The sequence below is a fragment of the Tachyglossus aculeatus genome, chromosome 1, assembly GCF_015852505.1.
Source record: "Tachyglossus aculeatus isolate mTacAcu1 chromosome 1, mTacAcu1.pri, whole genome shotgun sequence".
NCBI lineage: Eukaryota > Metazoa > Chordata > Mammalia > Monotremata > Tachyglossidae > Tachyglossus > Tachyglossus aculeatus.
The window spans coordinates 26,341,678-26,358,319 of record NC_052066.1 but is presented as its reverse complement, the minus strand read 5'-3'; the positions used below and the strand labels follow the sequence as shown (position 1 = coordinate 26,358,319).

Genomic DNA, 16,642 nt, shown 5'->3' with positions numbered 1-16,642 from the left:
TGGTATTAGAACTCACGACCTCTGACTCCCAAGCCCGTGCTCTTTCCACTAAGCCACACTGCTTCTCTACAATCTTTTCTTTACACTTTGTTGCTTTCCCGACCTGTAGTTTATTTTAGAGTGAAAGCTCCTTGAGGATTGGTTGTGTTCGTCAACTCTACTGTACTCTCCCAAGGCATTACTATAGTGTTCTGCACAGAGAAAGACCTCAAACAAATGCCACTGAGTGACAGATGGTTTGAACAATCCTGAAAAAAGCAACCTATGGGGAGAGAGAGAGATGGAAGGGAGATGACTGCCCAAGACAAAGAAGTCAATCAAAGGAAAAGGAAAGAACAAACCACACTGAGGCAGAGGATTATACAAGTGGAAGCCCTCGACAAAACCCTGCTGATCAGGGCTTTAGAAAATCCAAATTGGCCCAAGAGCCATGAATATTCATACTGGGAATGAGGAATGCCCCCAAAGCCACTGAGTTATTATTGTTTTTTCACTTTGTGGAGTGAGGGAATGCTCACTGTTTTTGTTCTTGCCTTCTCAACCTTCCAAGGCACAAGGTTATCTGCCCTATTCCCAAATATCTCCAGGGGAAGAGATTCCATACCCTCCCTAAGTAACCTACTCCTGTGTTTAACAATCCTTATCACCAGGACATGGTTCTCTATGGTTAACCTAAATCCCTCCAGATGTGGTTTAAGTTCATTTCCTCTGGCTATCTGCTCAGTGGAGATGGAAAACAGCTGCTCACCTTTCTCTTCCACTAAACTTTCTTTTGTACTTGAAGATAGTGATTAAGTCTCTCCTGAGGATTCTCGTTCCCAATCCCAGTTCCTTAAAGTTTTCATCATGCTTCACTACCAGGGTAATTCAGAAAAAGGAGGTGTGGTATAAATTGTGTGTGGGGTGTGTGTGTGTGTTATTTTTCATTTATTTCCCCTTGAATTACCAAAATAAAAGCATACATATAGACCTAGCATGCATCCCAAGTTTAGTAGAAGTGGGGACGAGCTTCTTTAGTGTCTTCTAAAAAACCTGGGCATCTTTTCACCAATTGTCAACAGCTTCTTAATTTTGCTTACTAATTAAGAATTTGGTGTTGCTATAGGGAAACCAACACGTTCCTGAGATTGGATGCATTTTTTCGGACAAGGGATGTCAAGACCCAGGAGGACGTTGGAGCAATAATCAATTTGGAGCAACCTAATCATCTTTCCCTTTCTTTCCAGGGTGGGAAAATCCCAGTGCGATGGACAGCCCCAGAGGCCATAGCTTACCGCAAGTTCACCTCGGCCAGTGATGTCTGGAGCTACGGAATCGTCATGTGGGAAGTTATGTCGTTCGGAGAGCGACCCTACTGGGATATGTCCAACCAAGATGTGAGTGTTTGGACCTTAAGTGTGGTAAGAGGCATGGTTGAATGTTTGACATTCAATTGATTGACTGATTGATTGATTGACAGTTCCTAGGGCAGCCATGCAAATTAGCATAGCCCACCAAATGAGAATCTGAATTGAAGTCATTCATTCATTCAATCAATCGTATTTATTGAGCACTTACTGTGTGCAGGGCACTGTACTAAGTGCTTGGGAAGTACACGTTGGCAACATATAGAGACGGTCCCTACCCAGTCAATGGGCTCACAGTCTAGAATCCATCAGTGGTATTTTTTGAGTGCTGTACTAAGTACTTGGGAGGGTAAGCAGCATGGCTTAGGGAAGCAGCGTGGCTCAGTGGAAAGAGCCCGGGCTTTGGAGTCAGAGGTCATGGGTTCAAATCCCAGCTCTGCCACTTGTCAGCTGGGTGACTTTGGGCAAGTCACTTAACTTCTCTGCGCCTCAGTTACCTCATCTGTAAAATGGGGATTAAGACTGTGAGCCCCCGTGGGACAACCTGATTACCTTGTATCCTCCCCAGCGCTTAGAACAGTGCTTTGCACATAGTAAGCACTTAATAAATGCCATTATTATTATTATTATTAATGGAAGGAGCATGGGCTTGGGAGTCAGAGGTTGTGGGTTCTAATCCTGACTCTGCCACTTGTCAGCTGTGTGACTTTGGGCAAGTAATTTAACTTCTCTGTGCCTCAGATATTTATTTGTAAAGGGGGGATTAATCAATCAATCAATGTCATATTTATTGAACGCTTACTGTGTGCAGAGCACTGTACTAAGAGCTTGGGAAGTACAAGTTGGCAACATATAGAGACAGTCCCTACCCAACAGTGGGCTCACAGTCTAAAACGGGGAGACAGAGAACAAAGCCATACTAACAAAATAAAATAGAATAGATATGTACAAGTAAAATAAATAAATAAATAGAGTAATAAATATGTACAAACATATATACATATATACAGGGGCTGAGGGGAAGGGAAGGAGGTAAGATGAGTTTAAGACTGTGAGCCCCACGTGGGCCAACCCGATTACCTTGTATCTACCCCAGTGCTTAGAACAGTGCTTGGCACATAGTAAGCACATAACAAATACCATTATTATTACTATTATTATTACAATATAGCAGAGTTGGTAGACACGTCCCCTGCTCAGGAGGAGTTTACAGTCTAGAGGACACAGAGCTGCCACCAAGTTGTGGACAAATAAGGATTTTTTGGGAAACTGTGTCCACCCCCCACCAGGATGACTCCTCATCAGTGGCATCTTCACCATAACACTGACAAACATGGGAAGAATCAAATCAAGTCTTACCAGTCAGCAAATCATTTTTGTGGAAGATAATTGATCAATCAATAGTATTTGTTGAGTGCTTACTTGAAAAAGGTGCTCCTTGCCTCATTCCCACCTCCCCATGCCTCTTCAATCAATCAATCAATCAATCAATGGTATTTATTGAGTGCTTACCATGTGCAGAGCTCTGCACTAAGTGCTTGAAAGAGTGCAATATCAAAGAGATGATAGACAGTTAATCGAGAGAAGCAGTAGTGGATAAAGCACAGTCCTGGGAGTCAGAAGGTCATGGGTTCTAATCCAGACTCTGCCACTTGTCCGTTGTGTGACCTTGGGAAAATCACTTCACTTCTCTGTGCCTCAGTTTCCTCACCTGGAAAAAGGGGATTAAGACTATGAGTTCTATGAGGGATAGAGACTATGTCTAACCTGATTTGCATGCATTCACCTTAACGCTTAGTACAGCGTCTGGCACCTAGTAAGCGCTTAACAAATACCATTATTATTATTATTTCCCTGCCCAAAACAAGCTTACTTCTAGAGGGATGAGGCAAATCAAGTCTTACGGGTCGAGAAAACATTTTTGAGGACGATAATCAAGTAATCAATCGATGGTATTTGTTGATTACTTACTGTATGCAAAGCACTGTACTAAGTGTTTGGGAGAGCCCAATACAATAAATAGACACAGAAATTAAAATGAGTTACAGATAGGGCGAATGGGAGAGTTTAGGGATATGTGCTACAGATTGGGTTTAATAATAATGGCATTTATTAAGCGCTTACTATGTGCCAAGCACTGTTATAAGCACTGAGGAGGTTACAAGGTGATCAGGTTGTCCCACAAGGGGCTCACAGTCTTCATGCCCATTTTACAGATGAGGGAACTGAGGCCCAGAGAAGTTAAGTGACTTGTCCAAAGTCATACAGCTGACAAGTAGTGGAGCTGGGATTTGAACCCATGACCTCTGACTCCAAACCCCTGGCTCTTTCCACTGAGCCACGTTGCTTCTCTAAGTAAATAGAGTGGTTAAGGGGTACACATCCAATATTCATCCCAGCCTCAGCCCCACAGCATTTATATACATATCCGCAATTTATTTATTTTTCTTAATGTCTTTGTCCTTGGTATAGAACATGTCTACCGGTTCTGCTGTGCTTTCATGATATTTTTTATAGTACTTGTTAAGTATTTACTATGTTATACACCTCCAAGTAATTAATACAGTACTCTGCACCTAGTAAACACTTAATGAATACCATTGATTGATTGATAGATGCTTGCTAAGCACCTGCTAGGTGCCCAGCTGTGTACTTAAGCACTGAAATAGATGCATGGTAATCAGCGTGGGCATAGTCCCTATCCTACAAGATAATCATCTAGGAACGAGTAGGATTTAATCCCCATTTTACAGACGAGTGAAAAAAGAAGTCCCAGAGAAATTAAGCCACTTGCCCAAGGTCACACAGCAGACAAGCGGCAGGGCCACGATTACTAATTTAGAAGAGGTACTTCTTAAAATTTAGAAAAGACAGTTTAACTGGGACTACGGAAAGATGGCAAGATCATCTTAACCAGTTAGGCTAGAATTGGATTTCAAAACCTGATCAGAGAAGATTTCAGTGTCATAGACATCCTTTGTCAACTTTTTCTTTTTTTTAATGGTATTTGTTAAGTTTTTACTCTGTGCCAGGCACTGGGGTAGATTCAAGCTAGTGAGGTTGGAAACAGTCCATGTCCTATGTGGGAATCACAGTCTTAATCCCCATTTTACAGACAAGGAAACCAAAGCACAGAGAAGTTAAGTGACTTGCCCAAGCTCATACAGTAGACATGTGGAGGAGCCAGAATTAGAACCCAGGTCCTGTTACTCCCAGTTTTCAATGGACACGAATGGAATTTTGACGTTTGATTTTCAAATGCTCTAAATCAGGCATTATCTGTAAATCTGATGTAACTTTCTGCCCATCTCGCCAGTGCAAGTTCAGATAGAAATGTTAGCTCCCTGCTGTTAGCAGACCTGGCAAGGGGAGGATGCAGAGGGCACATTCCATGGGTTTTCTATTCCACTTATCAGGAAATTCCCCTAAGATGTGGGATAGGAAGGATGACCCAACTGCTCCAGGATCTGCCTTTCTCTTTAGAAACTACTGAAGCAGTCGAGCGGGGAAGAATTTTACAGATGACAGTTGAAAGGCTTTTGGAAAGAGAATTGCAAAGGGAAGTCAGAGCACTGGTAATTGGACTTCAGGAGCCCAGAAGTCATTTGAACGTGGACATAGAATTTGTCAGCCAGAGAGAAACTTGGAGGTTTGACTGCTTGGGTTTGATAGACAGAGGTAATGAGAGTGGCAGGGGCCGTGGAGAAGATCTGCAGCTTTATTAAAACATCAGAGCTCAAATTAACTTCCCCAACCCTGGTTTCTTCTCAGCACTAGCACATTCACTTTGCTCTTTGCCTGCTTCTAATAATAATAACTGTGGTATTTGTGAAGTGCTTGCTATATGCCAGGCTCTGAACTAAGCCCTGGGGTAGATAGATAAAGACAAATTGGGTTGGACACAGTCCCTGTCCCACATGGAGCTCACGGTCTCAATCCCCATTTTACAGATGACGTAACTGAGTCCTAGAAAAGTGAAATGACTTCCCCAAAGTCACACAGCAGACAAGTGGCCGAGCTGGGATTAAAACCCATGACGTTTTGACTCCCAGGCACATGCTCTATAATAATAATAATGATTATGATATTTGTTAAGCACATACTATGTGCCAAGCTCTGTTGTAAGCACTGGGGTAGATACAAGGTAAACAGGTTGTCCCATGTGGGGCACACAGTCTTAATCCCCAATTTACAGATGAGGTAGCTGAGGTCTAGAGAAGTTAAGCATCTTGTCCAAGGTCACACAGCAGACAAGTGGCGGAGCCGGGATTAGAACCCATATTCTCTGACTCCCAAGCCCGTGTTCTTGCCACTAGGCCACGCATGCTCCTTCATAATAATAATCATAATAATAATAATGGTATTTGTTAAGTGCTTGCTATGTGCAAAGCACTGTTCTAAACACTGGGAGGATACAAGGTGATCAGGTTGTCCCATGTGGGGCTCACAATCTTAATCCCCATTTTACAGATGAGGGAACTGAGGCATAGAGAAGTGAAGTGACTTGCCCAAAGTCACACAGCTGACAATTGGCGGAGCCGGGATTTGAACCCATGACCTCTGAATCCAAAGCCCGGGCTCTTTCCACTGAGCCACGCTGCTTCTTCATGCAATTTATTCATGACAAATGAGACTTTCTTTAATGGGAACAATCAGTTGATCGATTGATAGTATGTATTGAGCACTTATGTGCTGAGCACTGTACTGAGCTCATGGGAGACTAGTCTAGTAAACTACACTACAGTAGTAGCACTGAGGCTCATTACTTGCCTATGTATCTACAATTCTATTATGTATCTATAATTCTACTTATTTATATTGACGCTATTGATGCCTGTTTACTTGTTTTCTTTTGTTTTGTTGTCTCTCTCCCCTCTTCTAGACAGTGAGCCTGTTGTTGGGTAGGGTTTGTTTCTATTTGTTGCTGAACTGTATATTCCAAGCACTTAGTACAGGGCTCTGCTACACAGTAAGTGTTCAATAACTACAACTGAATGAAGGAATACTAGCACTGCTGCTTTAGTGTAGCATAACAGAGATTCACTGCAGTCTAGAGGAATGGGGGGTGGGATGCCCTACTTCATAATCTCTTCATCAATCAATCAATGGCATTTACTGATCACTTACTGTGTGCAGAGCCCTGTACTAAGTTCTTGGGAAAACACCGTGCAATAAAGTTGATAGATAAAAATCCTTGTCAACAAAGAGTTTAAATTCTATAGTCTACTAAGTAGCAATTTCAACAGTAGTCAATCAGTCCAATTAAATTACCACTCCCCTTAGCCCAAGTCCCACAAGGATTGATGTACATATATCCATAATTTATTTATATTAAGTTCTGTTTCCCCCTCTAGACTGTAAGCTCACTGTTGGCAGGGAATGTGTCTACCAACTCTGTTATATTGTTATACTGAACTCTCCCAAGTGCTTGGGTCAGTGCTCTGCATGCAGTAAACTCTCAATAAGTACAATTAATTGATGGATCCTAACTTCATTTTAGTGTTCCAAGTGTTTAGTACAGAGCTCTACACACAGAAGGTGCTCAATAGATACCCCTGACTGATTACATGACTCTCCCCCGATTCCAAGCCTTATTGAAGGCACGTCTCCTCCAAGAGGCCTTCCCTGATTAAACCCTCCTTTCCCTTGTTCCCACTCCCTTCTCCATCACCCTGACTTGTTTTCTTTGTTCAACCCCCGTCCCAGCCCCATAGCACTCATGTACCTATCTGTAATTCTTTTATTTATATTATTGTCTGTCTCCCCGTCTAGAATGTAAGCTCACTGTGGGCAGGGAATGGGTTTGTATATTGTTATACTGTACTCTCCCAAGGGGTTAGTAGAGTGCTCTGCACACACTAAGCACTCAATCAATATTCATTCATTTATTCAATGGTACTTATTGAGCGCTTACTGTGTGCAGAGCACTGTACTATGAATGCTATACAAAAAGAAGCAGCGTGGCTTAGTGGAAAAGGGCCTGGGCTTGGGATTCAGAGGACATGGGTTCTAATCTCGGCTCTGCCACTTGTCAGCTCTGTGACTTTGGGCAAGTCACTTAACTGCTCTGTGCCTCAGTAACTTCATCTGTAAAATAGAGATTGAGTGTGAGCCCCACATGGGACAACCCGATTATCTTGAATCTACCCCAGAGCTTAGAACAGGGCTTGGCACATAGTAAGCACTTAAAAATAAGCAGATACATTTCTTGTCCATACAACTGACTGACGGACTGACTGCCTGATTGACTTTACTGCCTGATTGAGCTAGGACCCTCTAGCCGCCAAGCAACACTCATGTTGGGGAACGGCTCTGACTCCCCGTTTCTTTCCAGGTGATCAATGCCATTGAACAGGACTATCGGCTTCCGCCTCCCATGGACTGCCCAGCTGCCCTGCACCAGCTCATGTTAGACTGCTGGCAGAAGGACCGCAACACTCGACCACGATTCACAGAGATCGTCAACACCTTGGATAAGATGATCAGGAATCCAGCAAGTCTCAAGACTGTGGCGACCATCACCGCCGTGTGAGTGGCAGGACTCTGGGATACCTCCGGAGGGGATCGACGGGAGGGCGAATGGGTTGGGTCTCTGATTCCGACTCCCTTTTGATGAGGTTTCTGTTAGGCCTGGGTGGATGGGCAGTGGGAAAGAGTAGAGATCAGATCGAAGCAAGTCAGAATCTGTCAGCTTCCTTCTCCCAGAGTTCCTTCTGGTTGTCTTCGTGGATGCTGCCACTTGGGAAGGAAGTTGGCCAACTTGAAAGCCTCGCTCTTCCTCAATAATGGCCAGTCTAACCTTCAGAGCACAAGAATGGAATGGCTTTTTGATGTCTGCCAGTCTGCACCACACATTAAACTGGGCAATGAATGAATGAATCTACCGTGTACCACTTCGGTTCTTTGGTGTTAAGGATACAGTCTGTTTCCAGACCTCTCACCACACAAACTGGAAAAATGGCAAACAAGTAATCCAAGGCTAACGAGGGAATACAGGGAGCTGGGGATTTATGCAGTGGAAAAATGGCTGGATCTATTACAGACACAATTGTCTGCCAAGAAGAGGCTGGTTTTACATTAAATAGTTATATGTTCAGGGTTTAGTCTTTCAAGCTGCAATCCACAGTAGATGGTGAGGGGTAAAAGAGAAGAGAACCAGAGAAACATAATAGCAATAATAATAATAGTAATGAGAATAATGGTATTTGTTAAGCGCTGACTAAGTGTCAAGCACTAAGCACTGGGGTAGATACAAGATAAGCAGGTCAGACACAGCCTGAACAAAAATTTCCAGACTAGTTTGGATAGGAATAATGAACAACTTCCTGGCCATGAGGTTTACTGGAGACCAATTCGTTCTTGAGATTCCTCCAGACTTCTCTTCCCAGAAGATCAATCAATCAATCAGTGGTATTTATACTGTGTGAACAGCCCTGTACTAAGCTCTTGGGAGAGTTAGCAGACATGTTCCCTGCCCACAAGGAACTTACAGTCTAGAGAGGGAGACACATCTTAATATAAATAAAAATGTACATAAGTGCTGTGGGGTTGAGGATGGGATGATGATCAAATACCCAAAGATAATAGATCCAAGTGCCTAGATGATGCAGAAGGGAGAGGGAGCCGGAGATAAGAAGATCTTCCAAGATAGGAGAGAAAGATTCACACATCTGGAGCCTTCTAGTCCTTTTAGAAGGCAGAGGGATGGACTAGATGACTTCTGACCCAGAACCTATTTATTCCGCTCTAGCTGGTGCTTTCCCCACTCCAACCTAGCCCAGCACCATCTACATTTCTTCCTGTGAATGTTGTCCTGTCTGATCTTTGTTTTCGGCCTTTTTTCAGCCCGCGGCCTCCACCGACCCCTGCCCTCTCGTGCAAATTAACCCTGGATCATTTCTGTCATTTCAGGCCTTCCCAGCCACTGTTAGATCGCTCCATCCCAGATTTCACTGCTTTTACCTCAGTGGATGATTGGCTCAATGCCATTAAAATGGTCCAGTACAGGGACAGTTTCCTGACTGCTGGGTTCACCTCTCTCCAGCTGGTTACTCAGATGACATCAGAGTAAGTGGCCCCACCACCGTCCTTCCTGCCCGTACAGTCGCTGTAGAGTTTGATTGTTCTCCTCCAGGGTGGGGCTGAGGAGGCGGCCTTCATTTTCCTCCTCGGGCCTCCCAGGCACATACAGGCACCAAAGAGAGAGTCCAGATGGGAAAATAAAGGAATTCTACGATTTTAAACCGGAATAGGGTTCCTCTAGACTGTAAGGCCCTTCTGGGTGGGGATTGTGTCGACCAACTCTGTTGTATTTTCTCAAGCACTTAGTACAGTGATCGACACACAGTAAGTGCTCAAGGAATACCATTGATTGACATAGATTCAGGAAAATGGTCAGAAATATGAATTACCTACATATACGTATGTCCAGACAATTCTCAATTACCTTTGAGTGGGTTGGGGATGATCTCCTTTGTGTAATTACTCACGGGAGAAGTGCTTTTAAGCTCATGTCAAATGTACACATGCCTTCCCTCTTCAGTTATTCCTTACCGATAGATGATGGCATTTCTTAAGCACATACTATGTGTTAGGCACTGTTCTAACCAGTGGGGTAGATACAAAGCAGCATGGCTTAGTGGAAAGAGCACGGGCTTGGGAGCCAGAGGTTGTGGGTTCTAATCCCGGCTCCGCCACTTACCAGCTGTGGGACTTTGGGCAAGTCACTTCACTTTTCTGGGCCTCAGTTACCTCATCTGTAAAATGGTGAATAAGACTGTAAGCCCCTCGTGGGACAACCTGATGACCTTGTATCTACCCCAGCGCTAAGAACAGCGCTTGGCACATAGTAAGCGTTTAGCAAATACCAACATTATTAAGTAATTGACAGTCAGGATTAAAACCCAGGTCCTCTGACTCCTGGTTCCATGCTCTTTCCACTAGGCCATGCTGCTTCTCTCCATTGTGTAGCTTAGTCTCTTCCCCTTGCTATCCACCCACAGCACTTATGTTCACAATTGTAATTTATGTATTTATATTAATGTATGTCTTCCCCTCTAGTCTTTAAGCTTGCTGTGGGAGGGATTGTGTCTGCTATACTGTTATACTCTAGTCTACCAAGCACTTAGTACTTGGTACTAAGCGCTCTGCACTCAGTAAGCACTTAATAAATATGATTGCCTGCTTGACTGACAGCTTGTTTTGTATTCCCCATTTTTGGACAGTACCTGGTCCATGGTTCCCCTCCATTAACAGAGACCTGATTTTATATACCACACACAAATACCAAAAATAAATCCACCATTTACCCTCTAATGAGGCATCACTAGTAGTAAAGTGAATGACACCAGAAGTTTGCTATTAACATAGGTTAAATCATTCTCTGTGCCTCAGTTACCTCATCTGTAAAGTGGGGATGAAGACTGTGAGCCTGTTTTGGACAACCTGATTACCTTGTATCTACTCCCAGCACTTAGAAAAGTGCTTGGCACATAGTAAGTGCTTAACAAGTACCATTATTATTATTATTATTATTATTATTAAATCCCTTCAGTCCTAATGCAAAGAACAGATTTGAAAATAGCCACATCCTTCTTTAGGGAGAGGCAAAGGGAGAGAGTCTTCTGTCCCAGGGGGCTTCTCATGCTTCACCCTCTATGAGACCTGCTTCAACTCCTTTGGAGAGAGGCACTACTAAGATTCAACCCTTAACACTCCCATGAGAGAAGAAACATTAGAGAGAGACATTAATGGATAGATTACAGGCCCAGGAGTCAGAGGAAACTGGGTTCTAATCCCGACTCCACCACTTGTCTGCTGCGTGACCTTGGGCAAGTCACTTCACTTCCTTTTGCCTCCATTACCTGATCTGTAAAATGAGGATTAAGACTGTGAGTCCCCATAGGAGACAGGGACTGTGTCCAACCTGATTTGCTTTGTACAGTGCCTGACACGTAGTAAGCACTTAACAAATACCACAATCAGTATTATCATTATTAGGGCAGAAAACCACAAAAATGAAGAAGCCAAAACCAAATTCACAAATAATGTAAATGGAATCCAGTGGGCAATTTGGGAGTAGTTTCCTTCCATGAATCAATCAATCAATCAATGGTAGTTATTGAGCACTTACTGGGTGCTGAACATTGCACTAAATGCTTGGGGCCTTATGGTAAACTAAATTTGGTAGACACGATCCCTGCTCTCAGGGAGCTTACATAGAGCTGGCTTCATGAGAAGCAGCATGGCTCAGTGGAAAGAGCCCAGGCTCGGGAGTCAGAGGTCATGGGTTCTAATCCCACCTCCCCACTAGTCTGCTGTGTTACTTTGGGCATGTCACTTAACTTCTCTGTGCCTCAGTTTCCTCATCTGTAAAATGAGAGTTAAGACTGTGAGCCCCACATGGGACAACCTGATTACCTTGTATCTCTCTCAGTGTTTAGAACAGTGCTTGACATACAGTAAGCACTTAAATACCATCATTATTATGCAGACAAATAGTAGTGCTGGAGGATTCAAGGGTCACGACAGCCCAGTCCCTAGAGCAGAGTCTAACATCCAGTCAATCCTTGGACCAATGGTCCTCCGGACTCAAAATTATGAAAGATTTGGCTGCTCCACTGTGGATGTTCTGGCCTCCAGTAGGCCAGTTTACAAACCCCATCAGCCCCTAGGATGCACAGCAGACCAACATCTGCCTCTGCCTTGCTCTGCCCACCCCCCGAGCTGAGAAGGAGCAGATGTCAGTTGGTCATTTTTCTGATGTTTGCTCCTCTACTACCTGGAGGTTCTCATTGCCACAGTAATGATGGTGACTTTAACCTTGGGGCTAAGCAAAGTCAGTGTTCAGTTTTTTTGTTTAATCTGCTAAAAGCTCAGTGTACATCTCCAGATGTTCCTACAAAAGACAGCTCTAGCCACTGGGAATTACAATCAGACAGAAAAGATAAAAATGACCTTCAATGCTTTCAAATGAGCAATCGCCCCACATTGAAGAATTAAGTAAATGGCATTCTGTGAAAATGGCCAGGGCTCAGGAAGAGAAATGGAACCACAGTCAGTGAGAACAGAGGATGCTGGAACCACACTTCTTCTACCCACTTTCTGCCTCTAGCTGAGACAGCCAGAGAAGGGTCCGGTCTCAATCTGACTTCTCCTGTGAAAAGGGTAGAATCCTTATCCTAGAAAGTTGTTCCCTTCCATACTGGGGTATTCATGACCAAGTGACTAACCAAAGTTGGAAGGAAGTAAAATAAGGGGGCGAGAGGATCGTGTATGCTTCTTCTAGAATAGTTGGGAAAAAAAGACCAGATGAATTGAAAAAATAGCCCAGAAATATTTGGAGGAAAAACAACCTCCAAATAACAGTAGATTTTCAGACCCAAGAGCCACTGAATGCTAGATGTTAGCCTTAAGAAATTGACAGGGGTACCCAAGAGAGGTGAGCGGGAGAGAATCCGTCAATCGATGGTATTTGTCGAGCACTTACTATGCACTGAGCATTGTACTTGGAACAGAATTAGCAACATGTTCCCTTCCCATAATGACCTTACAGTCTAAAGGGAGTATGGTAAACGTGGTCTCCTTATGCATACCACGTGCTTCTTCCCTTCTCAAAAGTCAAGAAGACTGAAGGACAGGTGGCCAAGTGGGCAGAGCATGTTTGAGATTGTGTTGTCCCACCTGCAGACCCTCAGATCAGGATCCCCACTGAATCTTTCCATGATGCTGTTTCTAATTGTAGCCTGGTCTGTTCAGACTTCTAGGCTCCGAGGCAAACCCATGCGTAGGGTGGTGAAATCAAAGCTAGGATGCCCTTTGCCAGGGCACTGAGTACCATTCTGGCTGTTGCGTTTTCAGGTTCTTTGAGAGTCCATGAGCTCACTGCTGAGTGTGGGAGATAATAATAATAATAATGATGGTATTTGTTAAGTGCTTACTATGTGCCCAGCACTGTTCTAAGCCCTGGGGTAGATACAAGGTAATCAGGTGGGGCTTACAGTCTATCTCCATTTTACAGATGAGGTAACAGGCACAGAGAAGTGACGTGATTTGCCCAAAGTTACACAACAGATAAGTGGTGAAGCCGAGATTACAAACCATGCCCTCTGACTCCCAAGTCCGAGTTCTTTCCATTAAGCCACACTGCTTCTCAATTGCCTGGGCAGGCACAGTGACAGGAGAGAAACTAAAACATATTGACAAACAGTGACTTAGGAAGGTGTTGACCCAGGAATCAGGAAGGACTTAACTTCAGATCATCTTAAATTAGTAGATCATATGAGTTAATCTACCAATAGTATTTATCCAGCATTTACTGTGTGCACAGCATTGTACTAAATGTTTGGGACAGTATAATAATAATAATAATAATAATAATGGCATTTATTAAGGGCTTACTATGTGCAAAGCACTGGTCTAAGCGCTGGGGGGGGGATACAAGGTGATCAGGTTGTCCCACAAGGGGCTCACAGTCTTCATCCCCATTTTACAGATGAGGGAACTGAGGCCCAGAGAAGTGAAGTGACTGGCCCAAAGTCACACAGCAGACAAGTGGCGGAGCTGGGATTAGAACCCATGACCTCTGGCTCCCAAGCCTGTGCTCTTTCCACTGAGCCAATACAACAGAGGTGATAGACACGATCCCTGCCCACAGTTAACTAGCAGACTAGAAGGGGAGACAGACATTAATTTAAATCATTAATAATGTGTAATTCACAGATATGCACGTAAGTGCTGTGGGGCTGAGGGTGGAGGAAAAACCAAATGCTCAGAGGTCACAGAATCCCAGAAACCTTGGAGCTTCGATGCAGATATCAGCATAATTGCAGGCTCCCCTAGTTTGAAGGGTATGTAAATTCTGATATTGTTTGTGCATTGTGCAGGAGGTTTGATGACTTGGTTGTTTGCAATGCTGTAGAAACAAATTTACACATTCTCCAAAATCAAGAGTCCAGCTTGTTTTCTTACTGTGGCACAGCTATGCATAAATAAAAAAAATCTAGGTTCTATGTTTTTGCCCTATAACTACTGACAGATGTGTGCTTCACAACATGTTTTGTTTTGTTGTCTGTCTCCCCCCTCTAGACTGTGAGCCCACTGTTGGGTAGGGACCGTCTCTATATGTTGCTTGTACTTCCCAAGCGCTTAGTACAGTGCTCTGCACACAGTAAGCACTCAATAAATCTGATTTAATGAATGACTGACCCCAAAATCTCAATGGGTTTTGGCCTTAGCAAGCTGATAAATTTTTTTTGCAGTATTTTAGTACCAGCACTCAATATAGTGCTTTGGGGTCTAATATGACTACTAGTACTACTATCACAAAAATCTTGAAAAAATCAGTCAGGTTACAACTTATCAAATCCTCATGATATTTGGGGCTTGAGTTTCATTGGAATGTTATCGTTTTGCTCATCGTAACCCAAAAACTGAATGCCAGAATTTCTTGTCACGGTTACAATTTTGTGGGCTTTGAAATACCTTTTTTTTTTTTTTCAATTGTTTCTCCTCTCTGTGGCCTAAATCCTCATACTAAGTTATCCATCCCTGGGAATTCCTTAGAAGTAGCTGAAAATTTAATGTAACTCGATCGAATACTTCTCTGACTTTTTTTTTATTATTATTTTTCAGAGACCTCCTGAGAATAGGGGTGACTTTAGCAGGACATCAGAAAAAGATCCTGAAAAGCGTGCAGTCCATGAGGGTACAAATGAGTCAATCTTCCACCTCAATGGCATGAGTGTTCCTCTTTCCTGATGATTGGGCACAGGTTGGTGAAGGTGGGCAAGGGTCGGAGGGGGAAAAGGAGGTGGACGAGGCAGTGGAAAACTCTGAAGAGGTCCGAGTGTAATAGCCCCTGCCGACGAAGATTAAACCGGACGTGTTTCTGCCAGGCAACTTCCGTTTCTCACTGACAGAAGCACTTTCCTGATGCCATGGGAAACCAAATATAGAACTATAAATATGTAAAAAGCCTATATGTAAAAGGAAACGAAGACAAACCAGTGTGTGTCGGGGGAACGAAAATAAACTCAAATCCCGCCATCGGTGAGCCGGAGTCAAACAGGATAAGAAGAAAGGGGGAAAGAAGGGGAGGGGAGGGGAAAAAAAAGAAAACTTTCTAATTTTCCTCTTTACCATGAGCTTTTCGGTTTCCCTTTTGGTACTCCCCGCCCCTCCCCAACTGCCTCCACCCTCCTCCTTCCTCTCCCACATCCATCCGCCTTTGCTCACGACTGGATGTGGAAATTTCCGCCAAGGATTGCCCGGCTCCTAAATACCAAGATGCCACTCTGTCAGTTACCAAAGGACCTAGCTGGCCACTGCATGGGAGACCCACACCCGCCAATTAATGTCTTCATATTGAAGAAGAGATGTACCTTCAATTGAAACCTTGTTTTTCTTTGGTTTGCATTTTTTTGCAAAAAGGAAAAAAAAAAAAACCACAAATTGGGAAAAGACAACCCTGTTTCCATGTGTGCAAGCACGCGTGTGTATGTCTGCGTTGTAAAAAAACTGTGGATCCGTTGTTCATACCCGACAGACCCAACTAAGGGAGAAGAACCGCTATCTTGTCGCCTCCAGGGAAAGCTTGGGGCAACGTGGGGGGACGGTGTTGTTTCAACTGGACCGGTGGTTTTTTGTGGGGAGGTGGGAAGAGAGAGAAAGGAAAAACCAAACTCTCAATAGGTTTGTGAACACAGATACAGGAGGCAGAAATATGGTTGAGCAGGCCAAGCTAGATCAGTGCTGACTCCTGGATTATCCAACGGTGGTGGTTAGTGGGAAGGGGGATAAAACAGAGTGGTGGGGAAAGGGGGGAGGGGGAAGGGAGGGCGGTTCTCCACATCCCAGTCATCTGGGAAGATGGCAAAGGAGGATTCTCTTTTTTCTAACATGTGGACCTAAGGAGTTTGACTTTCAATTACTGGCTTAGGCTGTATGGCTTCAGAGGTATGTTTATATGTTTCTGTGTTCCTCTTTACATTCTTCTCTATTGTATCGCATTGCTCAATTCACTTTTGTAAATTCCACCTAACATTGAAATATTTTTAATTTTGCCTTTTACCTTAATCTCCTTGCTAATTTTATCTGTCTAATTAAAATGAGCAGAAGCATGTCTGGGTTTACATAGAATGGTGTCAGAGTCAACGACCGCAGATTATCTACAGGACCCGTCTCCCCTGGAGGACAGCCGAAGCCCTCGGTTTAGCGTTTTCACGAATGTTCTAGTTATGACCCCGGCTGCCCGTCTCTGGGGAGAGAGATATCAGCTACCTCAATCTGCTTCCCAT

The 16,642-nt window shown here is 43.7% G+C and overlaps 1 protein-coding gene across 2 annotated transcripts in view; it reads left to right on the top strand.

Moving 5' to 3' along the window:
• The window catches only part of EPHB1 (EPH receptor B1), a 717,470-nt gene extending 702,032 nt beyond the window's left edge, over positions 1-15,438 (top strand). The window contains exons 13-16 of one of the 2 annotated variants that reach the window (XM_038761987.1): positions 1,227-1,376; positions 7,681-7,874; positions 9,258-9,413; positions 14,979-15,438. In XM_038761987.1, the coding sequence (XP_038617915.1) occupies positions 1,227-1,376; positions 7,681-7,874; positions 9,258-9,413; positions 14,979-15,087 (609 nt within the window). In that variant the 3' untranslated portion in view covers positions 15,088-15,438. The remainder of the gene's footprint in view (positions 1-1,226; positions 1,377-7,680; positions 7,875-9,257; positions 9,414-14,978) is intronic. The other variant, XM_038762070.1, reaches the window with a different exon arrangement.
• The last annotated feature ends 1,204 nt before the right edge of the window (positions 15,439-16,642 follow it).